The sequence below is a fragment of the Eutrigla gurnardus genome (assembly GCF_963514095.1).
Source record: "Eutrigla gurnardus genome assembly, chromosome: 1".
Lineage (NCBI taxonomy): Eukaryota > Metazoa > Chordata > Actinopteri > Perciformes > Triglidae > Eutrigla > Eutrigla gurnardus.
The window spans coordinates 28,336,057-28,361,756 of NC_139915.1; the positions used below are offsets into that span (position 1 = coordinate 28,336,057).

At 43.4% G+C, this 25,700-nt stretch overlaps 1 protein-coding gene across 7 annotated transcripts in view; it reads left to right on the forward strand.

Moving 5' to 3' along the window:
• myo9aa (myosin IXAa) overlaps positions 1-25,700 on the forward strand; it is an 86,982-nt gene that overhangs the window by 32,369 nt on the left and 28,913 nt on the right. For 6 of the 7 annotated variants that reach the window (XM_084008138.1, XM_084008143.1, XM_084008139.1 and 3 more), the window contains exons 3-11: positions 12,984-13,078; positions 13,170-13,232; positions 14,126-14,225; positions 15,915-15,974; positions 17,983-18,080; positions 18,242-18,368; positions 18,787-18,876; positions 22,439-22,555; positions 22,675-22,809. In XM_084008138.1, the coding sequence (XP_083864264.1) occupies positions 12,984-13,078; positions 13,170-13,232; positions 14,126-14,225; positions 15,915-15,974; positions 17,983-18,080; positions 18,242-18,368; positions 18,787-18,876; positions 22,439-22,555; positions 22,675-22,809 (885 nt within the window). The remainder of the gene's footprint in view (positions 1-12,983; positions 13,079-13,169; positions 13,233-14,125; positions 14,226-15,914; positions 15,975-17,982; positions 18,081-18,241; positions 18,369-18,786; positions 18,877-22,438; positions 22,556-22,674; positions 22,810-25,700) is intronic. The other variant, XM_084008141.1, reaches the window with a different exon arrangement.

A 25,700-nucleotide genomic window follows, 5' to 3' on the forward strand; every position in this document is an offset into this window, starting at 1 on the left:
TGTCAGCGTTTCCAGCGTTCAGGATTGAGTTTCATCGCTCGGGAGGACATTAGGGTTTATGTTGCAGCCTGTAATTACAGTGGGCCAAAGGAAAACAAGTCGGTATATTTACCCGTTTCAGGAATTAAATTCTAAGTCTGTGAAGCACATGCATTAGGGGAAGGACTGTAGCTAACAGTTGTTTTCATCCTGACAAGTCGATGAATCATTTGGTCTATAAAATGTCAGAGGTAATAGCATTGAATCCTAAAAATATATAGCTTAGTGCTGAAATGACTGGTTGATTAATGGACCAGTCAACAGAAAACATGTATCATTGATTCATGGTTTAAGTAACGGAAGCAACCTTGTTTTAGCTTCTCAGTTATGAGGATTTTCAGATTTTCTTGGTCCAGGGTGAAAAAAAATGGCTTTTGACCTTTTCTATCTATTTGATATGTTATGGATTCAGCCATAATGAAAATAATCTTAATAATAAAAGTAAGGTCACATGACATGCAGCCCAGAAAAAGGATGTGATCATGTGACCAAAAACTGTAAATGATGTTTGTTGTGTGGTATTCTTTCTAATCAGATTCACATTTAGAATCTGGAGGCAAACGGGACCAGATTTTGGTATCCAGAGTATTCTGCCTTGCGTTTTTAAGTCATATTGATCGATTGTGTTTGAGCAGTCTTAGTCAAAGAGTAAAGGAATATTTACCATTTCTATTTGAGGAATGACAGTAAATAGATTTTTCTGTCGATTTGATGATGAATGAACTCATTTCAGATCTACGCTGAAAGACCACCACGACATAAAGACTGTAATTTGCTGTGTGAGGATTCTTGCTCTTCCCTCACTTTCTCTTTGTGTCCAAACGCACCGCGTTGGACGTGACTCCATGTTTCCAACCCTCACTCCCTGGTGCATTCCGCTCCGCTGTATGGAGGCCAGATTTGGGAAGCTTCTTTCTACGCCTCCTGCATTTCCTCTCCGTTTCTGCGGATGTCTGGACTGGTTCTGGTCTCCTCTCTTCACACTGAGCGGCTCCAGGGTCGAGAAGAGGGACGACAGGATCCCGAATGTTGTTTTTGTGAAGTTTCACGGTCTCCATGCCGACCACTTGTATCTTCACATACACACAGTAAGAATGCAAATTCTGCGATTTGGACAGGTTTCTCCTGCTGTCGCCGCCCCATAAATCCCTCATGGCACACCTCCACACTCACCAAGCGACACACAAAACACACAGCTCTGTGTGTGTGTGTGTGTGTGTGTGTGTGTGTGTGTGTGTGTGTGTGTGTGTGTGTGTGTGTGTGTGTGTGTGTGTGTGTGTGTGTGTGTGTGTGTGTGTGTGTGTGTGTGTGTGTGTGTGTGTGTGTGTAGGAGGTTTTATATGGGGATGCCTCCTCTTCGTAACCTACAATTGAGTTATCTCCTTCAACATCTCCTGCAGAGAGCTCTCGGTCGTATTTCTGCCCAGCTGTGCGTTTCACGTTTCCTGCTTTTGGGAAAATAATAACATTCATTTCTGCTTTGAGTGGCACTAGATTGTCATGTGGAGCGTTATGTCAGAGAAAAGAGGAGCGCCATGGATCATGATAAAGTCCAGAAAATGTAACATGTGCTTAAGTTATTATAACATGACACATGTTTATCTCTTCTTTTAACTTCTGGCTGCAGAACATATTTACTCAAGTGCTGTACTTCAGGTCAAATCTGGAACACTTGTATTTTACTTGAGTTTCTTTATGCGGCTTGATACTTCCACTCCACTACATTTCTTTGATAGATGTAGTTCCTTTCCAGAGTTTAATATCTTAGATTATAATGTCACTAAGTGTTAGTAGTAAAAAAACAACCTATATGAACCAGATTTTTCCCCCTCCTCTCATTAATGATCTCACAAGCGTTACGATTTATCTGGTGACCCTTTGAAGGGACCTGACCCCTCACATTGGAAACATCTGGACCAGATAAAGTAGTTAAACAAACCAACTACAACAATAAAAAGCTGCTTTTAAAAAATGCAAATGTGGGCAGTTTTATTTAGGAATTATGGCTGAAAGAAAATGGTTCTTGGCGTGATTGAGAAAAAATCCATTCAAATAATATATTTAATGTGAGCAGAGCAGCAACACACACGGTCATAAAGTAAATATTTAATGATTTGGAAAAATCATCTTATTGCCTCCGGCCTTTGGTGCTTATCTTTCACAATAAAAGCCCTTAGACATATGCAACATGGGAACTTAAATTACAACAAAGTAGCTTAATCTGTACTTATTATGGATGTTACACCAGCACGTTTTAATTATGCGACAGCAGTGATGTAATTGTGATAAATATGGGTTTTTTTGGGGCGCTTCGAGCACCACAAGCAAACGTTTGCTTCAATGAGCGCTCCGGGACGTCCGTCCACCACTGATATCACATAAGTACGCGGAGGGAGATTTCCCCTGTGAAGCTACAGCAGGTTATCAAAGCCTGTTTCTGGCACTGAGAAATAGCATATTGACACAGGCTTCTGGAGTGAGTGGGATTAGTGTTTGCTCTTAAAGATAGGCCTGTTTTCCTAATGGCTGAGCACATTTACTTAGCGCTTGTCAAACACATCCTATACAGGGAGGCAAATTGACTCGGGTCACTCCGTCACAATCAAAGCCAGCGGCGGACTGGAATGCCACCAAATCTGCTCCAAAACACCCGACCACCTTATTACTTCTCCGGGTCTGACGAATGACTTTTAGTTATTATTATTTATTCTTTTTACTATTTGCTGTGTGAAATATCGACTCAAACCTCATGTTTAACGTTTAACATAAGTTTCTCCAATTTTTGACAATTACTTATTTTTAATTCTGAAGCAAAAGATCCAGCATGATAGGAATATAATTATATATATAAAATAATATATATATAAATATATATTGTCCTGCGCTATTGAACAATTAATACTCAGTCAACATGTAAATGTGAACTTATTCCTCCATGTTGTCTTTAGTGTTACACTGTGAGTTATTGATGAAAAGGCCCTTTTGTGAGGCCACACCTGAGTCTGCAGTGCTGCAGTGAGCTGGCAGAGATTCAAGTGGAAAGGCTCAGATGCTGTGTGCGTGCGTGCGTGCGTGCGTGCGTGCGTGCGAGCGAGCGAGCGAGAGAGAGATGCTGACCTGGTGGCCCATTCTGTCAGGTGCATACTGTCTGCCAGCTCAGGTTCGCTTCTGGTTCGTCTGTGTAGAAACTGCAGCTAACTACTGACAGCAGGCTGGTGCAGACGAACACATTTGTCAGATAAATGCTCTTTGCTTTATAAACTGTGTATATGTGTGTGGATAGGGTTCAGTTGTAGATGTGTGGTGATTAATGTGTGGTGATTAATGTGATATGACGAGCCTTTATTGAGCCCCAAAGCGGAGGTTCAGGTGTTGCAGCAGCACAAGAACAGAAATGAGTAAAGATAAATGGATAAAATTGAAACATGTAGAAGTATGGAAAATACTAATTAGAATAACAAATAAAACAGAAACAATACAAGAGCAATAAAACTCAACGAGCAGTGCACATACAGTAACCCTGACCAGAGTGGGACCTAAACTAATGCAGTACTGTCTAGGACTTAACTGAGGATACTAGTTCGCTTCTGATCCGACTTTCTAGAAAATACTTTAATTTTATTTTCAGTACATGGACTATTTGTTTGGCTCTAGTTGTGGTTTCTGTTCCAAATGTGTGTCTGATCCCCGGGTCGAGTCGGCGGTGCCGTGGTCAGTTTGATATTTGACTCAACAATCAGGTCTTGTGTCTCTCCATGTTGGTGGAGTTTGACTCTGTGGGCCGAGTGGAAGGAATGACGGCATTTCATCGCGATCACACATCAGCTCCTCCTCAAGTGCAGACGAGGGGACGATGTACTGATAAAACATGTGGAGACAAAAGGCACACAATCCCCAAATATTAATCTACTAATAGACACAGGATGATGTCACGACAATCCTGGTCAAAATATTCACAATATTATCCCAGTAATCATCAAAATATGCTTAAAACTCTTAAAATGGCACTAAAACACACTGGGATCACTTTAAATTTTGTTAAGAAACTAATACTTGTATTATGTCACATCCATTGTTGTGAAAAACAATCAAATAATCTTAAATAAGCAGATTATAAATCACAAGGTCTCCCTGCATACATTAACGATCAACAATTCATTCATTCCTGCCTATGAAGTATAAATAGCGAATTCTTCCTGCTGTTTTTTAATATTTTCCCTGTTTTATAGATAAAAATGGATGGGATTTTTTCAACACAATCCTCCACGTTTTTGCTTTTGAGTTAAACACGTTAAACACCTTCCTCTTTTCCACATTAGCTGAGCACATAACTCAGATTCTCCTAAACATCCTCAGGATGAAGTGAACTACCAGAAGAAGTGACCTGAAAGTTCCTGTGATGTACATCTGCCTCTCTTTCTCTCCCCCCTCCCTCCCCCATCTTCTTCATCCCTCTCTGTGCCTCTCGTTTACCTCATCTCATTACCGTGAGGAAACACTGCACTATTGTTTCGTCCCGGTGAAGTCGATGCTGAAACGAGAATCTCCCCGTCACGTTTGTTCTGCCGCGCTTTCCGCTCCAAGAAGAAATGTGGATCAAACATTACATTCTCTCTCACACTTTAGAAAACCAAGCGCTCTTACGCAACGCCGGGTCAAAAGTTCATCCGAGGAAAACGTGTTTTGTTTCTTTGAAATCGTCACATGGCAGAAAGAGCAGGAATAATGAGGGGAATGGCCGGAGAACAGAGCCGACTCTGTGCGCCAGTGTGAGGAATGACATTGCGTCGAAGGCATCTTGACAATGTTTGAAATAAATCCTGTACGGCAGCTGTTCTCCGCCGGAGAGGAGCGGGCCTCGGCTGCAAATAGTCACCTCCACTGTAACTTCAGTCATCCGGTCGCGCTGAAGAAGAATGCAGCTTCACCACTTCGTGCAAGAATGCAGGAATACAGAGCTGCCTTCATTCTGTTAGGATTCTCAGAAATAGGTGAATCTGCTGCTTCACCTGGACCCGAGCTACTTCCAGCAAAATGTTACTTTTACTACAATTATTACTAGAATTTACCATCAAATTATTTTTGAATTTTAAATGTGATCCTATCAGTGCGTTCTTGTGATTACCTCCACACATATGAGCAGTTATACGTCAGTAATTGATAGAAAACAACAGTTTAGGCATCAAATAAAAATGGAAATGAATTGATTTCAAATTAAACTTTCATAACCGGACAAAGACGAAAAAGAAGGATTTGAATGGAAGCTCAAAACCCGGTGATATAGATTAAATAATAAAGATGATTCCTCCACTTGCTATGGGACTTATATGTAACATACAAAACTCTAACTCTAACAAAACTATTTGCATTATTGATTAACGTTTTCTATGAATCCCATTACTTGTCCATAAAATGTCAGATGACAAATACCCATCAAACTCTGTCGTCGTGTTCGATCAATGTCTCCATCTTTTGTTTAGCGTTTTGTTGCTTTGCAACCTTCTCTCCCCAAAACATAGAATTTACTTTGATGACCGACGTCTGAAAACCGGCAAATCTCCCCGTTTGAGATGTCGCAACGAGCTCCTGATTCTGATTCATCGATTATTCATTTTCGATGAATCAGATCATCACAGACAGTTTGTTGCTTTTTTTATCTCCTTTAGGGTGGGAACACAAACCTATACGTGTTAATTTTGTATTAGTTTACTTCCTGAGGAAGCTGAGCTCCTGACTCTTGGAAAGTCATGTGACATGGCGGGTCTTAATTTCCCATCTCAGTCTGTAGTTTTGTTGAAGTGTCACCTCCCTGCTTGTGGTCACACGTACAGCCGAGCCCAGTCATCAACGTCTCTCAATTTAGCTTAGTTACACACACACACACGCACACACACACACACACACACACACACACACACACACACACACACACTGAGCCTCACGTCTCCTCACGCATATAAATTCCTCTGACCCTGTTCTGTTTGGCTGCTTTCTAATGTTGTCTTCATCACTTTGTTTTCTACGTCAGGATTAGCTCTACTTTTATTTTATCTGTTCACACTTTAAAAAAAAAAAAAAGAAGTTGAAATGCCTTTAAAGCACGTTGAACCTGGCTGATGTGAATCGTGCTACATTGATGAAACAGCCTCGCCTTGTAGTATTTATATAACCCACGGTGAAGTAGCTGCCGAGACGGTGAGATCAATATCGGTGATCGCCAAAATCCCAGCAATTTAAATAGATTAAGTGCCGCTGCACTGTTCGTAGTCTGTGACTGACGTGTGAGCACATCTGTGTGTTTGAAATTGATCTCTCGAGGCGTCCGTCCTGTTTAGTTTTATGGTTTCACTCTGTTTTTTGTTACACTTGTTCTGTTCTCTGTCCCCGTTGAACACTCAGCCGTGAATACACTCTGATCTCACACACATCTCACCCCGTTACTCCCTCACAGCACAGATCTGAGACGTTAGCAGATACAGATGCAGGGTTTCACTTCCAGTTCCGTTCGCTGTGTGTTTGTGTGCGCGATGTGTGAGGGAGAGAGGAGAAGAAGAAACAAATACAACAGGGTTCAGATGCTTGAAAGAGGCAGTCAGAGGAAGTTGACCACTCTCTCACACACACACACACACACACACACACACACACACACACACACACACACACACACACACACACACACACACACACACACACACACACTGACTCACTTCTGAAGAAAACAAAGTGCCACCCACCAATGAATCACTCCAATAATCTCACGCTGTCTCCCAAAATTAGGAATGTGGATCAGGTCTGCTCAGTCCTGCAGTTCTGATCTTAGTTGCACCATTTAGGACACAATGTGATGATGCAACACTCCTCATTTTTGCCATTCAAAGTGTTTTGAGGGTTTTTCTGCAGGGTGAGAACAGCTTCCTCCCTCGGGGTTTTAAATTCTTTGTGTAACACAAACGACAACGAGGTTCCTGTGTTCCTGGAAAGTTCTGTGTTCCCAAGTTCTTGGATGTACAGGATTATTCTCTGCTGCTGCTGCAGCAGATTAATGGCAAATGTTAATTTTCTCTCCAGGCTTAACTTCGTCCCGTCTGTATCTTCTCAGATTGTAATCAGTGAACATGAGAAATGGAGTCACTCAGATGTGTACATGCTCGACCTAATTTCCTTGTTTATGTAGTCTCACGTTTCAAACGCAGCGATGGAGACGGTCTCCTGCAGCCCGAGGACAACCGTCTTCTCTCAGGATTCATGCGCGCTTCATGGGAACAGCATGGGAAATGAATACGCTAATTTGGACCTTTTTTTTTTTTGAGTTTTTGAAGTTCGCTTCTGTCTGAGGAGCCTTTTGTAAACTGAGGAATGTGGCTTTTTTTCTTTCTCCTCCCTCCACTCATCTTCTCTTAACTCTGGGAGGTTTATGTCATATGAGCGATGTCTCCAGTCCTGGAGATGTGTGTGATTATTTTTCTATTATGCAGAGCTTTCATCTCCATCCCTGCGACTAAATCTCACTTCCTTCTTACGAAACTCAGGACTTTCTGATTAAGCCAAATACTTGCAGTCGACCATCGGACTGATCAAAAGCCCTTTTTCTAATTAGGTTTTTCTTGTTTTCTCCCTCACTTGTCAGCTGCAGTCCAGCGATTCAGACATTTTTTAGGAGTTGTTTGGCATTTTGAGAACTGTGCTTATTTGCTTTTCTGTGGGAAGTTGATGGAAATGGATGAAACCATTCCTGTATCCCTCTGTTGAATAAAAGGTTGCCGGGGGAAACAGCCAGCCTGGCTTTATGTTCTCAGGAAGATCCTGTTTTAATTTACGTGGTATTATGACATATCTATTATTACACAATACAGAATAACTTCATCTAATATGATCTAATATCTTTGTTATGTCTCAAAGCATCTCCCGTTGTTACACAAAATGAACTTACCTCGTTAAAACGTGGAAGGTTTTGTGTCGTGGCAACATACAGACTATTATATTTACAATGATTTGGATTCATGAGGACAAAGACGCTTTGTTTACACGGTTTGATTAAGTTTGTTCATGAGACGCTGTATATGGGGGGAGATTCCCAGAAGTTTCCGCCTGTTTATTTATTTCTCCTCCGGGCTGTGAGAAATGTCGTCTCCGATACAAACATCAGCGTGCAGCGCACACAGAATTATGAAGTATAAACAGACGGGACTCCAGTTTTTATTAAAAGTCGAAGCTGAAAGTCTCTTCTCATCAGTTGAGTCGGAGCTTTATGGCCGTTCATTCGCTCATGAATTCCTGATTCCATTGGACCATCAGATCTGGTCCCAGGGGGGTTTGAGGCAGAGTGACGATGAGCTTTCTGGGGATTATTCACAGCTTTTCAGATGGTCGGATCTACTACAGTGTAACAAAACGCTCACAACCAAACATACATGTTTTTAAAACGACCTCATATACGCTCCGGAGGAGAGAAGCCTGTTAAATGTTTGGCAGTAAAAACCTGCACACATCCCACCTCAAACCCTGTTTTGACAGAACCCACAGCCCACTGTGCTCTCGCTCTCGTCCCCCCGTGGGATTCAAACAAACCCACAGCAGCCACAGTCCACTCCGGTCGCCGTGACCTTGGGTGTGACATTACAAGGGTCACGGATTAACGCCCGGAGAGGAAAGAGCGTCATCTTGCCCACACACACGCCGTGACATAACCAGGATGCATGCCGGCGCCCAGTCACTCGCCCTTTCACTCTATTGTTGACATCCTGTTTGGCGTACTGCGGCGGGCGAGTCGGTCTGGTCACGGCCCTCGGAGACAGATATGAATCCACGGAGGTCAGATGAGTAACCGTTAGGTCACACAGATGCTCCGTAGCCTCGCCGTCGGGGAAGGAATGCGAAAAATTTGGTGACAATTTCCTAAATCAATTTGCAGTCAAAAAAAGAATGCTGTTTTTCATCTCATGGCTCATTTCACTTAAGTGACTTTGAAATCCAGACAAAGCCTTCCTCTGTGGAGTTGTTGAGGCCGTGCCGTCACATGACCCCTAAACACAAACCCGGCGTGGAAATGCATTTGTAACCCCCCGAGCAGTTGATGACTTACTGAAAGATAATCCCTTTGTGAGTTAAATCAAGCAGCTTATTGTGTGCTGCCTCCGTCCGAGCGACGAGCGTGACCCGTCCGTCCGTTTGAAACCGACTCCGCAACAAGACGGCGGCCTGTTTGCTTTTTTTTTTTCCCTCCTCCGCCCAAGAAGCCGCTAATGAAGTCATCCTCCTATGATTTACAGCCATGTGTCTCTGCTCCACGCTGCGTGAGTCACGGCATACAAAGACGGAGAAAGACCTAATTACAACGGAGCATTAATAGAATCTGAGCTGACGTGTGAGGCTTTTTATATTAGACATTGCAAGGATGCATATATCCCCCTTTTTCTGACAGAACGAGTGACGAGTGACCTGATGTACGTGATATTAAGAGATAGATTTAATGAGGAATTGTAAGCACTTACATAAGCCTTCTTCAACAACAATCTCTGGGCAACATCTGCAGTAGTTAAACTTGTTTACTAAAAAAACCACCATAAGACCAAGTATCTCAGCTGAGAATGTTCTTGTAACGGTCAGCGAGTGCAGAAGTCAAAGAAAGCTAAATAATGATGAATAAGTGGTGGAGAAATCCAGCTTCTGCCACTCAAATAGGTCATGGTAAATAAACTGCAAAAAAGACCCAACATGTCTTCAGTCCCAGAATATCTGTCTTCTATTAAAAGAAAATATGACAGCAATGCACGCGTTTATGTGATTATTAGTGTGAAATGATTTTAGCAGTACGCATTGTGATGTGACTCACTGTTTGAGCACTTCCAGGGCTTCAGATGAGCATGAACACATCTGTTTTAAATCATCAGTCAAACAGATTAATGACTGCGTGAGAAGATATCTGGCTCTTTGATTTTAAAAAGTAGACACAATCAAACGAGGTGCATGACCGTTACGTGCAGCGCTAACAGCAGGTTTAAGCCAAAGGTGCTGCTGTGACTTCTTCTTCACAGCAGAGGTTTATGGGTATTGTAGTTGTCTAAGAACCCCCTGCAAAACCGATGGACAAAACAGGATTTCTGTGAAAAAAAAAAAAAAAATGATTTCCCCATGTTTAGGGATGGGATGATATAGGAATAGGATTTTACCACGGATCACGATATTCATGGTGAATATCCATTAATCAGAATAATTGGGCTTATCGTCATAGGTGATAAGAAAAAGGCGTCTCACTCACTGTCATGTAGAAAAGTGACAAATATTATTATTTTTTATTTTTTTAAATGGCCTCCTATTTTTTAAAGCATCAGAATGGGTTCACTTTCCCACAAAAATAATGAAAGTCGATTGATTTTGAAAAGCTACAGCTGAAAGACATCTAAATGTTTTCTCAGAGCGACCGCAGCGCTGAACACCGAGCAGCTGTAGACGCGAGGGCCGACGGAGCCGTTTACTCGTGAAAACATCACATCAGCCTTGTGGCGTCCTCTCCCCGTGCTTTCCCTCCCTCCCAACGACTCTGACCGAGCCGACACATTACACCCAGAACACACTGGCACCGTCTCAAGTCTGTCGTTGGTCAGCCCTCTGGCTCGGTCCGCAGCCAAGAATAATGTTGTTGACCTGCCGGAGCGACTGAAGTGGTGCGAATCATGTCTGTACAAACAGGTTTAGCTCCGGTGTCCCTTCCAGTCTTTGTCATCATTCTTAGGGAGAGAGAGAAACAAATCCAGGGTCTGTATGATAGAAATCCTGAGCTCAAGTTAGTGTGGAGTTCCCAGAATTCCTTTTGACAAAGAAGGTGATGTTACATTGTTGTGGGATGTTTGCGTAGGTGGAAGGAGCAAAGAGTGCTTTTTATGTATTTATTTATTGGAACTGCTTTGTATTGAGGTCTGCTTGTGGTTACTTTGTGTTTATATTCGCTGCTGATATGGAGCGTGCCGAGTTTAGAAAGAACACAAACTGTCGACTGTAAATATGTCTTATCTGTCTCTTTCTTTTTACGCCGAGCAGGTGGACGAACATAAATCAGCTCCCAGTATTTTAGTTTTTCCACATCCTGCTTCCTGCCGGCCCGGCACGAAATGTCGAGTGTCAAGCACAAACGCTGAAAGGCCGAATGTCTGACTTGTCTGACCCGAGTTCCTCGACACGTCTGCAATGAGTGCATCGTTTTTTTTTTTTATTCCGTTCCGGAAGCTTTTCAGGACGGACGGCGGTCTGTCCTCGTCTGACCCGTGGTCCCTGAACTCAGCAGCTCAGCCCAACAGAATACCGGCTCCTCTGGGAATAAATAAACACATCGGGCATTTTATTTTTTTAAAACCCACAGTTCTGGATGTGAGTTGATATCGTCACTGTTCCCCAGTTTGACCTTCTGTGCTCTCTCTTTGTCCCCGACAACAGAGTCGGATCGGTTTTTCCACAGCGTCTGCCCGCTTTAATGATTTGTTCAGCCCCGTGAGTCATGAATGAAGGGCGAGTTCATCGCTGTGATCCAGCTGTTGGAGCTGGTAGTGGAGGGTCCAGATGGTCCAGAGGGGTCAGAGGGTCCAGAGGGTCCCGGTTCCCCGAAAGCATCTCGGATGTTTAGCGTCTTTACTGTTACCGTTGTCACAGTGAATATTTGGGCGGTGTACAGTTACAGGAGGGGCTTACATCATATTCTTTGCATTTGATTGGGCCGCTAAAAAGTGGGCGGGCTTAGAGTTTAGAGTGATAATGAGCTGCAGAGGACTGTTGGCACCAAACAAACCTCCCTCACCTGTTGTTGGATGCAAGAGGAGGGAGGGATGGAAGGGAAACGCCCCTTTTTCGACAGGCTCTCTGTGTGAACGCAGCACAGGAAGTACAAGCAGCTGGTTGTAAATCTGAAAGTTGTCCTTGAATGAATCGGACCTCAGCCAGTTTGTTTCAGAAATTAAAATGTTTTCATGTATTCTTATATCCAAATGCACATTTCTTCCTATCTCATCATATTTCTCTGTTGGCTGCTACGATCCACAAACGTTGAAGTGTGGTTCATATGACTAGCGTGGCTCGCTACTCGCCTGTAGTCTCATTTGATTGGATAATTTATTTTCTTTGGTAAATGCATGCAGGATGAGTCATCAAACATTTGAAACCGTAACAGAAGCTAAAGACGCTCCAACCGCTGCTTCACTGGGATTTTAATGCTTTGATGATGCTTTTGGGAACTATTACTTGCTCCTGATTTATTTCCCTATAAGGGTAAATTATAAACACGTGGGTCCTTGAACGAAGGATTACCCTACATGCTACTAAAACTACAAAATGCCTCTGTAATCTCCGAGGAACTCCGAGGGAAGAAACACGTCCTTGTGTTTCTTCTGTGTTGCATTGCAAAAACGCTACTTGACTCTAACGCCATACGCTGAAACAAAACATGCAGTTTTGTCGAAATTCAAATTCAGTGTTGAATGAAATCAGTCTCAGCTGCAAAATTGACATTCCACTGTGTAGCCCATTAGCTTGGCGTTAGCCTTCAACTGGCACGCTGGTGTGTTAGTAAGCGGTGTTTTTGGAAGGGTGGGGTCACAGAGGCAACTTGGAGTGAGGGTTTGGGGTGACTCGGAGTGATTCACTGAGGAATTTGTTTACTTGTGGCGGAGCTACAAATAACTGCAGGGTTTATACAGGGCGAAAAAACGACTTCCCCTCCAGGCAGCCATACAACATAAACAGCGCCGCGAGGGGAAATACAAGAGCGTCTTATTAAAGCACCACCACTACACATGTTCCACACGGCCACATGGAGCCCATTACTCCCCCCGTCTCCATCAGCCCCGCTGACCCTGACTCCTTCATCCCCCCCACTCACCTGTGTGATCACCGACATCGTCCTATTTGTTGCCGTTATTTGTTTTCATCTCACCAAACCTTCCTTCCCTTCTCAGGCATTCGGGAACGCAAAGACGGCCCACAATAACAATTCCAGTCGCTTCGGCAAGTTCATCCAGGTCAACTACCAGGAGAGCGGCACCGTGAGAGGGTGAGGAACCCGGGATTAATGTTTACAGCAAAGCTAGATACATTTACCTGAAACAATAATGTATTGAAGTTAACTCATTTTTTTTTTGAAGGGCATATGTGGAGAAATACCTGCTAGAGAAGTCGAGGCTGGTCTATCAGGAGCACAATGAGCGGTGAGCAGCAATGATCATCACAATCGTAGAGATGTTAACAATGTTAACATGACACTTACATAAAAAAAAAAATATGATACATATAATAAGTAAACATGAATGATGTTCAAGGTTTAATATTTCAACAAAAGTGTGTCGATCTTACGTGACATTTGAAGTCTTTCTTCACTAACTTGCAGCGAGTGTGAAATAAATGAGTGAGTGACTGTGATTCAGAGAGCCTGTTGTTTGTCAACCGGAGTGTGATTCATGAGGTGAGTGGAGCTCTAAGTGGAGGCGACACTAATGTGTTGGAGCGGCTGGACGGTGCGGCGAGGGTTAACCTCACCATGGGGGGGTCCCACAGGGCCCCCAGCGAGAGCCACCTCTCATTGAGATGGATTGCTGACTCCAGGACCATAATAGTGTGTGTGTGTGTGTGTGTGTGTGTGTGTGTGTGTGTGTGTGTGTGTGTGTGTGTGTGTGTGTGTGTGTGTGTGTGTGTGTGTGTGTGTGTGTGTGTGTGTGTGTGTGTGTGTGTGTTGTGTTGTGTGTGTTGTGTGTGTGTGTGTGTGTGTGGTCACACAGCTGCTGCACACGTTTGACCTTTAACCTGAATGGCTGAAGCTAGTTGCTGTCAGAGGAAAAAGTGCACTCACATGCACTCCTACACACGATCAAACTGACGTACCGGAGCTTTCACGATTCTGTTTTCCCCAATTCTTTGCTTTTGATTTAGCTACGTTAAATAGCATCGATGTCGAACATAACTGTGTTACCTGTGAGCGTAGTTACTGTTACCATACTGTTGTAATACCTCTTTATTATTGTACAAAGCTTTCATTTGTTATGAGTTCAAATGACCTGGCCATACGTGTAAATGTTCTTTCTGTTTTTCTCTTCTGTGATTTTAGAAACTACCATGTGTTTTACTACCTGCTGGCGGGAGCAAGTGAAGACGAGAGGAAAGCCTTTCACCTGATGAAGCCTGAAGAATACCATTACCTCAGTCAGGTGGGACACGAGCAGACACTAACACTCAACTGTCTCTGTGAGGAAAACAGATCAACAAGGGGTCCTGTCTGGTTCCGTTTCTTTTTTTTAAATGTCTTGGAGTGTTGTTTTGTGTTATGTGTTTACCAGAGTGTTCATTCATGTGTAGAAATGTGTGTGTCTGTGTGGGCGTCGCCTACCAGTCGTTGGACCGAGCGCAGGTACCTGTCTGTCTGTCAGGAAAGAGAGAGAGTGTGTGTGTGTGTGTGTGTCACTCATACGTGAACAAAGAGAGTGTGTGTTAACTTTTTACACATCCTCATCTACACACACACACACAAAGAGAAATATGATAGAGAAAAATGGTATCTGTCCCTCATCTCTGTGTGCTTGTGTTGCAAACAGGTTTCACACACACACACACACACACACACACACATTACATGTATGGAATGTGGATGTTGTGTAAGAGCCGTTGTGCATCCTCCTCTGAGCTTCGAGGGTCCCGGTGTGACAGACAGGCACCCGTCGCCCTCCTCCTCCTCATCCTTTACACCTACGTGAAGCGAGCAGGGAATTCCTCCCATTCCTGCCGGCCGCTGATGCGCACATACGAACACACAAAAACACACGCATGTATAAATACATGCACACATTCTTGCCCTCTGTTCTTATTCTGCCGTCCCTCACATCGTTCGGCCTCCTCCTCCTTTCCCGCTCTGTTTATTCTGTGAGTTTACGTAACCAAAACCACACGCTTGCATGGCTTTCGTAACCGCTCCGGTCCTCACAGTCAACACGACGTGTTTACAAGCGGCGTAAACATGTTGCACTTATGGCTGCTGCTGTGTTTCTTCTAGCTTCACACCTTTGTCCTTAATTATAACTCATTCTCCAGTTTTGCCTTGTGAGCCATGCCTGTGGTTTTGCATCCGTTCTGCCGGTGAACAACTAAAGTGCATTAAACTGGCCAATGTCCAAAGCAAGCTGTAGTTTTTAGATTGATCTCCTCATTTTGTAGCTTTTTAATTCGATTCATTTATATTCTGAATGAAAATACTTTGCAGAACAAGAATTCATCTTTTCTTTTCGAGAGTACCATTAATATTGTGTGTTGAAAATGGTGCGTTTGAGGACATCTGTTATTGAGTCTTTGCTGTCTGCTAAAATGTTTTTTATTGACTAGATCAGATGTTCCAAATCCAGAAAGGCTTAGACGAGCAGACATTTATGTTTATTTATGGTGATTTTGAGATTTCACAGGTGCGCTGCCTTTCCAATCAGACCTGGAGAAGAATGTAAAAAACGGTTACAAACTGCTTACAAACGGGAACATGAACATGAAAACACCATAAAATTAAAAGTTTACCGTTGAGTGAACGAATCAGTCATAAAGACCTCCTGGTGTGCTTAAACATCGGTCAGCTGAAGTATAATGTAAATCCAGAATCCCTAACGTTCTGCAGCTGTCTTCCTCCCTCTCGTCCTGCTTTCACACGACGCGTCCAATCACGACGCGCTGCTTCTTGAGTGTCCGTGTGCTTTTTGAACGTTTGACTAACGTGATATTTATCCGTCTGTTTGTCTTAACAGCACGTCCTTCCTCAGCTGCACATAAATCTGTGTTTTTTTAACGTGTGTGTCTTCATATGAATGCTCCTCTCTAACCGTGACCTTGCCTCCCTGTGAACTCTTCCTTAACGCTTCCAGATGACAAAGTCAAAGTCAACCCGCCAACTTCACTGGGACAGTTACTATGAGAGTGAACCGGTCAGTATCTGTGTGTGTGTGTGTGTGTGTGTGTGTTCGTGTCGCTGAAAAACCCCAACAAGTAGACTTTCTGGTCACCTGATCACCTGCAGCTCAAGCCACACTTTCCCTGCACAGTTTCACACTCCCTCCCTCCCCCGTACCCCCCCCCCCCTGCTCATTGTGTTGCTGTTTGGAGATTTGGGTTCGCTGGTGTTTATTTCAGCTCTCTGTTTTTGCTTTTCCTCTGTGGTGCTGCTGCTCTGTGTTATGTCGGTATGTCTGGTGATATCCGAGTCGCTCTAGATGCCTGTGTGTTTTTTGATCATTGACAGTGTTCACTAGGCTCCTCTTGGGTCACACAAACGCATTTGGATTAATTTATTTGTATTTCAAGTCTTTCTCTGGCAAAAAGTCAAAACGCCACCACAAGTCGTGACTCTAAAGACTTGAGACTAGCCACAGACTTGCCCTAGACTTGGGCCTACCCTCTGATGGCCTGAGCCTAGACTTGGATCTATCCTCTAAAGGCGTAAGTCTAGACTCAGACTTTCCCTCTAAAGACCTGGACTTGCTCTCTTAAGACTTGAGCCTAGATTGGACCTACCTTCTACAGACTTGAGACTAGACTCAGACCTGCCCTCTAAAGACTTGAGCCTGGACTGGGATTTTATTCAGTCTTGCCATCTCAGGACTTGGATTTACCGTCGAAGGAACCTGAGAGTTGGAATAACTTGATTTTTCAATCACTGGATCTGATTGGAATCCAACTAGACAGTAGAAATACTTTGAGTGATGTCAGTGATCAAAAAAATCTTTTGTGGGTTTTTTTAAATGTATTTTTTTAGGTTTTGTGGTGTCATCACTGTGTATATTTATTAACTCATGTATGTAACGGTGCTCTTTGATCCTTGAGTTACAGTTCATGGATCCGTAAGTTTTCAATTCTTCTATCTCAGTGATTTAATTGTATTATTAGGAATATTGTTGATACTGTGAGATGCTTAATGTAGTCGATGTAAATTCTAGTGACAAGAAAACACTATACTATGATTTTAGGAGAAACATAAGGAAAGATTTAATCGAAATCTCAGTTAAATTTCTTTAATTATGTTGACAAAGGGAATATTATTACAAATTGATGTTTTAAAAAAAACATTTAGATCCATTGTTTTGACAAAAAGTCAAAGTTAGAAGTCTTTTTTGAACTAAATGGAGATCTCCCTGCTGCGAGTCACTAATAGGTGAGTGTGAGTTTCTGCTATGAAAGCAGAGAGCGAGTGGCGGCGAGAAGGAGGCGCGTCGGTGTGAGTTTTATGTTTGTCTTTCCGAGGCCTCGGTATGTGATAATTATGGCAGCCGCTTTGGAATGGGCCCATAAAACCGAGAGCTCACATTACGGCGGGCGTGCGTGGAGTAGAAAGAGTGTGCAAGTTATGAAGTTGCATCAAAGCGATGTGGTCCTGGTCGGGGAAAAGGCTCTTCCTCTGGTCATAAACAACCACCCCCGATCCAGATTCACCCCTCTCATGTGCATCTGGTTGCTGAATGAGATTTCTCTAGTCTTGATGGGGATCAGAGCTCAACATGAACGCCCGTATGCACACGTCCCTGTTGTTTCGTCCATCAATCAAACGCAGGGAAACCCAAAAACCAACCAACCACATTATTCTGTGGGTTTTAGTTTAAAAACCGGAGCCAGAGTTTCCACCCGATGATCCGAACCTGCAGCCGCTGCTCTCCACCAGACCCCCAAACTTCTTAATGATAGCTCATTTAAGTCTGAGTCATTCCTTCCGTCTGCTCCAGGACACTCTGCTCATTACGTCAAGTAAACTCAAAGACTGGACGCTCTGTAAACATTTAAAAAAAACTAAAACACCATTATGGCACCGTGTATGTCAACAGTGTTAAGTAAGTCCTTCATCGGGACTCGGGTCGTCTGCTCTTTTGGCTCTCGGGCCGCCGTGTCGTAACAGCCGCTCTGACCCTGATGACACCAGATTGCTGCTGCTTTGTTCCCCTGCAGGACTGTTTCACCGTGGAGGGAGAAGATCTGAAGCACGACTTTGAGAGGCTTCAGCTGGCCATGGAGATGGTGGGCTTCCTTCCTTCCACGCGCAAACAGTGAGCGACACGCACACACACACACACACACACACACTCAGACTTGCCCTCTGAGGATTTAGACTGTATTGTTACAGTACAATTAAATCTGCACCGATAAAAGGAGGTTGAGAACACACACAGTCTGGCATCTCCTCAAACACTTTCTGCTTTCTGTTTAGGATTTTCTGCCTGCTGTCGGCCATCCTTCACCTGGGCAACATCCGCTACAAGAGGAAAACCTACAGGGACGACTCCATCGACATCTGCAACCCCGAGGTGCTGCCGGTCGTCTCAGAGCTGCTGGAGGTACAAAAATAATGCCACGTCCTAAATACAAAAAAAAAAAACAGAAAGTTATCTGAGAGGAAACGTCTGCTCTGACTGTGTTTCCTGTTTGTTTGTGGTGCCAAACAACACAAAATGACACGATAAAGAGAAAATAAAACATGTGGTTTAAACACGGGGGCCTCATGTAAAAGACTGAATGGAAAATCCCTTTACTCCATTTATATACTAAGTCATCCCTCTAAATTGTTACTATATAACCTTTCTGCCAATATTATGTATAAACACCATCAAAGATTAAAAGGCAAGTCGAGTGGGAAGAAAACTGTGTGATGATTCTGTGGTCACAGCACACACTGTTTCCATTAATCTGAATAAACTTGTACACATAAATACATTGAAAACGAGATTAAAGTCCCCTCTCTGCCGTCATCACCAGGTCAAAGAAGAGATGCTGTTTGAAGCTCTGACGACGCGGAAGACGGTGACCGTCGGAGATAAGCTGATTGTTCCTTACAAACTCGCAGAGGTGAGTCTCTTCTTCTTCTGCTGACGTTAAACGTCAAACACACAGTGAGCGTGAAGCTTTGAGACGTGCAGACGCAGAAAAGTGAGGGATCAGGACGTCGAAACACAGAATACGGTATTTGCATGTTGTACTTTAACAGCGCTGCTGTTTTTCCAAGTTCTCCCGAGTAATTATTACCTATTTTTTTCTCATGCCATTGAGAATGAACAGATGATGTATCGGGTTCAGCCGTTGGCATACTACCACTTGCCTCAAAACAAAGAGTTTACTCAAACCTGCCAGTGTGTCTACTGAGATGAAAACATGTTGTTCTAGTTTTTGTTCCGTAATGTCCATTATTGTCCCACAATGCAATGCAAAGAGGAAACGAATGAGTTGTTCACAGCTAGGCGGCAAACTGGGTCTGAAAATGCCAAGGCGGAAGTGCCTTAAGCGTAAATTCTCAATAATGGCCAGCAGGGGGCGACTTCTCTGGTCGCAAAAAGAAGTGAAATTGTTAGCAAATCTATTAGAAAATTAACCTTCTTCTTAACTGATTTATTACCTGATTTATTACCTCTAGTTTCAAGTCTTCTTCAATACAGCATGATGCTCATTTAGTACATTTCAGTCCTGTTTATAGTCAACTAGACGATAAAGCGTGATTCAGGGCATGGCTTGAATGGGATTGACAGGTCGCTACCATGACAACATCCGGTCTAGGAGTTGTCCGTGTCTCTTCCTATAAGTATAAAACAGTTTCTTACATACTAACTTAAAGAGTGTGTACTATGACGAAGAATGTGTAGTAGATACTGTATCCTGCAGGATTACACTCAACCTAAAGATTCTCTCCCCCTCTCTCTCAGCCTGTGGCCACACATGACCACACACACACACTCAGCCCGACACACACTTCCAAACACACATGCAGGGAGTCCTTCAGGGTGTTTAGAGAGACGGGAAGGCATTTCAAGTCCCTGTTCAGTTTTCTTTGAAAACAAACACGCGTCACGGTCCGTCGACGAGAGACATCTGAACCAGACGGGGGAACAGGAGAGGTCGTTTCTACACATGCACTCCTTTCTCAACATTTAAACTCATCATACACACTTCATATTCCATCCATGCCACGTGTTTAATATCGCCGAGCACACATTTGGTTAATTTCCAGTACAAATAGTCACCCAGAGAAACTGTGATATTTAGGAGACGTTTCTAATGGACGGACAGTGATTGTTTTGGGACCTCCCTGGGTGGTCTCTGTGTAAATATTGCTCCAACAGTCACAACAATCTCGCTGCCCGCTGACTGAAATCGTACACTCGAAAACCTCAAAAGAAACCCGAGCGTCGCCGTAATGACTTTTTCTCCGTTTCGCTCGGAGTTACGGGGCCGTTTCGCTCGGAGTTACGGGGCCGTTTCCGTCCGACGGTTCTGAGTCCCGACTTCCTCTAAATAATGAAAAGCTTATGGGTCATTAGACTGTGAATGTGTACAGGGTTCAGAATAACATCTGTCCAGACTTGTGGAAGCCATATTTGGTTGGAGGTTTGCTAAAAATATGCCTGTTAATTATTTAGACACAAAGGGATTTTTTTTTCCTTTAGTTTTTGAGAAGCCACTTAGCGGTTTGTTTGGTTTCTGAAGAGCCCGGCTCACCTTTTTCTTCAGCGAGGTCGAATATTTCCAGCGGATACGGGAATTAAAGCATTTTTTCCCAATAATTTCACAAGGAAGCCTTCGTCACGCAGCTTCTAAAAAGAACACACAGCGTTGATGTTGTTTTTCAATCTTCTATATCTTTCAAATGTGTAACGCCGGCCTTCCCAGCGGGCGGAGCCTTCAGCATACACAGTGTATGTTAAGCCCATTAAAGCTGATATTTCCATTCGGCCATGACTGGATTTTTATAACGTTCTGCAGCACTTGGCCGATCCTCCCGTCTGTGCCACACTCCGCTGGTTTGGCAGGTCTCCTGCTGTGGTAGTGACATCATCATGGCCAGGAGACGTCCTGCTGTGATGCACGTCTGAGCCAAAGGTTCAGAATGTGAAGGCTGTAGATGTGATGGGTCTTCTTCTTCTGATTCTTACCTTTAAGGACCTGTTGAGACTTCTGACAGCTGTGATTTACACTCAAACTATAAATGTTTGGCACTCAAGGAGAAATACGACCGTCTGCACATCTTGACTCCTTTTTTTTTTTTTTAAACAACCTTTTTCCAAACTGAGCCAGTGTTGTCTGAGACATTCAGACCTTAATATAAATCCATTTTATTTTCTGTCTTTAAATGCCTCCATTCATTGTGTTTTCTTCTCCGTGCATGCTGGAGCTGTATAAAAGTGCAGTGTAAGAAGGCGAGCTCTAATGTTTAATACAGATGTGTGCTGGTCGAGCTTCAGTGGGAATGATGTCTGCAGTTCTATTGTAATGAATGACTCTTTAAATCTCTGGCTCTGCACACGTTGAGTATCAGAAACGTTAGTCGGACATTCGGGGAGTTACGCTCGTTTGCTTTTTGAGAGTCGGATAAGAAGATCAACGTCAGTCTGGTCGATGTGAAGTGAGAGACGGCAGCCGCGTTGGCTTTAGCTTCGGGTCGAATAAATAGATACCTTGGCTCCCTGCAAAATAAAGTAATACAATCCCCCCTCGAGCTGCTTTCGTCTCGCTAATTAACATGAAAAACTTTATGGCTGCACAGTTTCTGGACTGAGACCCGTAACGCCCCATAAAACAGCTTTTTACACTTCCGTTTGTGTGAGGATCAAGCAAACGACATATAACATGTTAATGAGTTACCTTTGGACAGAGCCGGCTTAGCTTTTTTATCCCATTCCCAGCTTTTGTGCTAAGCTAAGCTAACTGCCTGTTGGCAGTAGCATCGAATGTAGTGTCCAGTTATGAGAGTTGTATCTTCTCATCTAACTCGGCAGAAAGAAAGGGGGGAAATAAAACATATATAACAAGGAAACAGACAAGGTTACAAATAAAAACACATTATATAATCTATAAGTGTCTCTCCTATGATACCTATTAGGCCTTTTACACACCAGGGATGTGATGAATAGATGACATGCAGATTATAAAGGCAGCGATGTGAATTTGTGAGTGAAGTTCCCTCTGGTGTATTGTATACGTCTCATGCTTTTATTGTGAAAGGTCAGAAAGGAAGGCCTGGATCTGGTATACACTGCCCTTGTAAAGGTTTAAAGGAGTAATTACACACGATGTGGTTGGTTGATGCCTTTATTCACGGTGACAAACCCACTCAAAAAATGAACTTTCTTTTTTTAACTGCATAATATTTGTGAAACTACTCGCGACAAAATCAATGAATCGCGTGACAAAGACTCAAGTATATGAGTGTGGAAATAGGTGTTGATGACAGTGGGATCAGCCTCCCATTCATCGTCTATGGAGTGGCTCCAGATTTATACTTGATGACATCACACGTTCGAGTACTGATTGAGTTTTCCTCTGCCGTAGAAATAACTTCATTTAGGTGACCTTCCCCTTTAATCGAATGTTGTACGCCGAGTTGTCACCACACTGAAGACATGCTGTTTGTGTTTTACAGGCGGGTACGGTGAGAGACTCCATGGCCAAGTCCCTGTACAGTGCTCTGTTTGACTGGATCGTCTTCAGGATCAACCACGCTCTGCTCAACATCAAGGACCTGGAGGAGACCACCAAGGTGGGGCCACACGTTCAAATTCAACTCAAAAGATCTAAAACCCCGACGTACAAAAGGGAGATTTTCAAATGTATTTTTTTGAATGAAATAAAAGTATCGTGTTCGCCCGTCTCCCTCAGATCTTGTCCATCGGAGTGCTCGACATTTTCGGCTTCGAGGACTACGAGAACAACAGCTTCGAGCAGTTCTGCATCAACTTTGCCAACGAGCGTCTGCAGCACTACTTCAACCAGCACATCTTCAAGCTGGAACAAGTAAGAACGTCTGTCACATCTCCGTCCTCCGTGTCCAGAAGTCTGTCTGAGCTCCTGTTGTTTTAGATAGATTGACCTGCTTTAGTTCTCCGGCTGTGATCGTTTTCCTCATGCTTATCACACCACGCGGTGCACCGACACACACTATTACAATCGCACCAATCAAGGCAGGAATTCTTCATCCCGTTACGCAATGGTCGTATGACTCAACTCGCCACCGCCGCTCTGGATGAGAGTTCACTTAAATGATAAGCTGATGAACTTCAAAAGGATTTTTTTTTTTCAAAGTCACGCTCCGTAAGAATTTCCTGGAAGTTCCCTGGAAGATCGACTGAATCAGCAGGACCTGCCCAGACGCGTTCAACGGGCTTTTCAAGAATTACACCATTACGTGAAGGTTCGCCCTCGTGTCATAATTATGTCAGGACTCGTAATGCAGCTGTATGCCCAAGACTTTTAGTTAAATGACATTTTTTTCCAAGTAATGCTTCTAAGAATTCAAATTTCAATGTTCCATAATGCTGTTTATATAGTTAAAACAGTCAGAACATAACATTTATTCTAATTAGCAGTCCTTCCAGTGTCTTCCAGCCTTTCTTGTTGAAAGCTTTGTGTTTGTTAAACATGTCTGAGATCAGATCGAACACGATGGCGCCACTAAACTTTAATAAGTAGTTTGCGGTTGATCCGAGATCTCGGTCTTGTGACATCGTGCTTCTTTTCCCCGACTCTTGAGACTTCAGTCCCCAGTGTGTGTTGATATTGTGTTAGAATCCCTCCGTACTTCCTGTGCTGCTGGTCGCCACGGTAACAGGGGTCATAATAGATTAGTATCTAATTCAGTTAATCTCTCCATTCAGCCTTGAAAAAGGACATGAGGGACAGTAAATCTGGAGATTTCTGAAAATGGAGAGTCGTAGTGAGATCGCATATTTCTGAGAAGTCTGTTTGGATTTCATTGGTCCAGATTTTGACTTCATTCGTTGCCCGATTACTTCCACGTTCTGAAGAGCAACTTGACCCCCTATTTGGCTTCAACAGAGAGAATCCTCTTGAAACCCAGAGGAGGTTGAGCTGCGTGACCTTGGAGTTTGGGAGTGTGAACATGGTAGATTCTTCAGATGTTTGGGGGCTCCAGAGAACAGAATTACTGGTTTTTCTTCGGGGAGAATGGGGCAATGAGGTTTTATGAGGTATTTATTCGCTCACGTCTGTACATATTGTACATCCCAGGCTCCCGTCCAGCGTGTGTGTGCACTTTGAGCTGATGTACTTCCATTGAGTGTTTGGTCAGAAGGTTTACTCTGGCGGTTAACGACTGTTCGATCAGGTAATGGCAGCAGAGTGGACGTCCACCCGCTTCCTGATCTCCTATATTTAGACCGCCACAAACACGCAGCGGCTCTGCTTGTCAACACTAATGCCTTCTCTTATTGATTCCTATGTTTTTTCCACGGATCAAACTGTCACGTTTTACCGTCAGACATCCTGGATTCTATCGGCCAATGAGATCGAGGCTGTGTGTGTGTGTGTGTGTGTGTGTGTGTGTGTGTGTGTGTGTGTGTGTGTGTGTGTGTGTGTGTGTGTGTGTGTGTGTGTGTGTGTGTGTGTGTGTGTGTGTGTGTGTGTGTGTGTGTGTGGTTACATCCAGCGTGTTTTACCATCCATGTGAATGAGTCAGTGTGGAGGAGCAGCCGAGGTTTGCTTCGGGCCACGGTGACGGTCATTTTTCTGGGGAATAGTAGTTACATTTAAACAAGCTCACTGCCAGTAATCACACTGTTGGTGGGAGGAGGAGGAGGAGGAAGAGGAGGAGGAGGAGAATATTTATACGATAACACTGGAGTGTAATCATCTTGGACAGTTTTGCACCTCCTTTTAATTCAAGTTACAAATGAGTGATGAGTGACAGTCTGTTATTGAACTTTTAAATCGGTAAATAAAGTCGGTGAAATTAGCTCCAACTTTACCAGCTGCAACATCAGTGACGCATCAATAATAATAATCCTGTGATATAATGTATATTATTCTGTGAAATTTGTACATTTACTTTAAGTTTTTTGCCAGTAATAGTACTTTTACCCCGGTAAGATTTTGAATGCTGGACCTGAACTTGTAAATAGTTACACCGTGGTATTTCTAGAACTGAGTACTTCTGGCACCAATTACCTCAATCTGTATTTCTTATGCACAAAGACATTCAAATTCCTAAAAAAAAAACATGAAAGAGCCGATCTTCAGTTAGTTTCTGTTAGTCAGCCTCAGTCGTTCTGAGACATGTTGCCGTTGGCCGAGTGAGGATAAAAGTAAATCACAGCTTCTTTGGAAGATGATTTAAAGGCATGGCGAGGGGGCGGGTCCGGTTTCCTGTGTAATATAAAGCGATACAATAGAAACGCCTCCGCAAACCACGGCTTAGCGATCACTGATGACTTGAGTCAGCACCCGTCTGACACACAAATTGAATGTTATGAGCTTCACAATCACTTATTCCAGTGGATTATGTTGCACAGGTGTGAGTCCTGAGTGTATTAAAAGACACCGGAGGTGAAAACCTGTTATTAGTAAGTTACACGATGACAGACGGCCGTCACGTTCCAAGAGGTTCATATCGTCACAGGATGAAGAGACGGACCGGTTCTCCAGCTTTATTATTAATCACAGAGTAATATCAGGACACAAGGTAATCCACAGACGCCTTGTCGGTGGATTACCTTGTGCCATAATTGGTACTTTTTTGTTGCGTTAAATGTTTCTAAAGACGACGACGACGACGACGACAAATGTTATTTCTGAACACTGTTGCTGTCTTGGAAAAAGTAACCAGCTCTTCTTTCTGATTTTTGTCATGAAAAAAGGACGAGGAAGTAACAGCTGGTATCAAAGGAGAG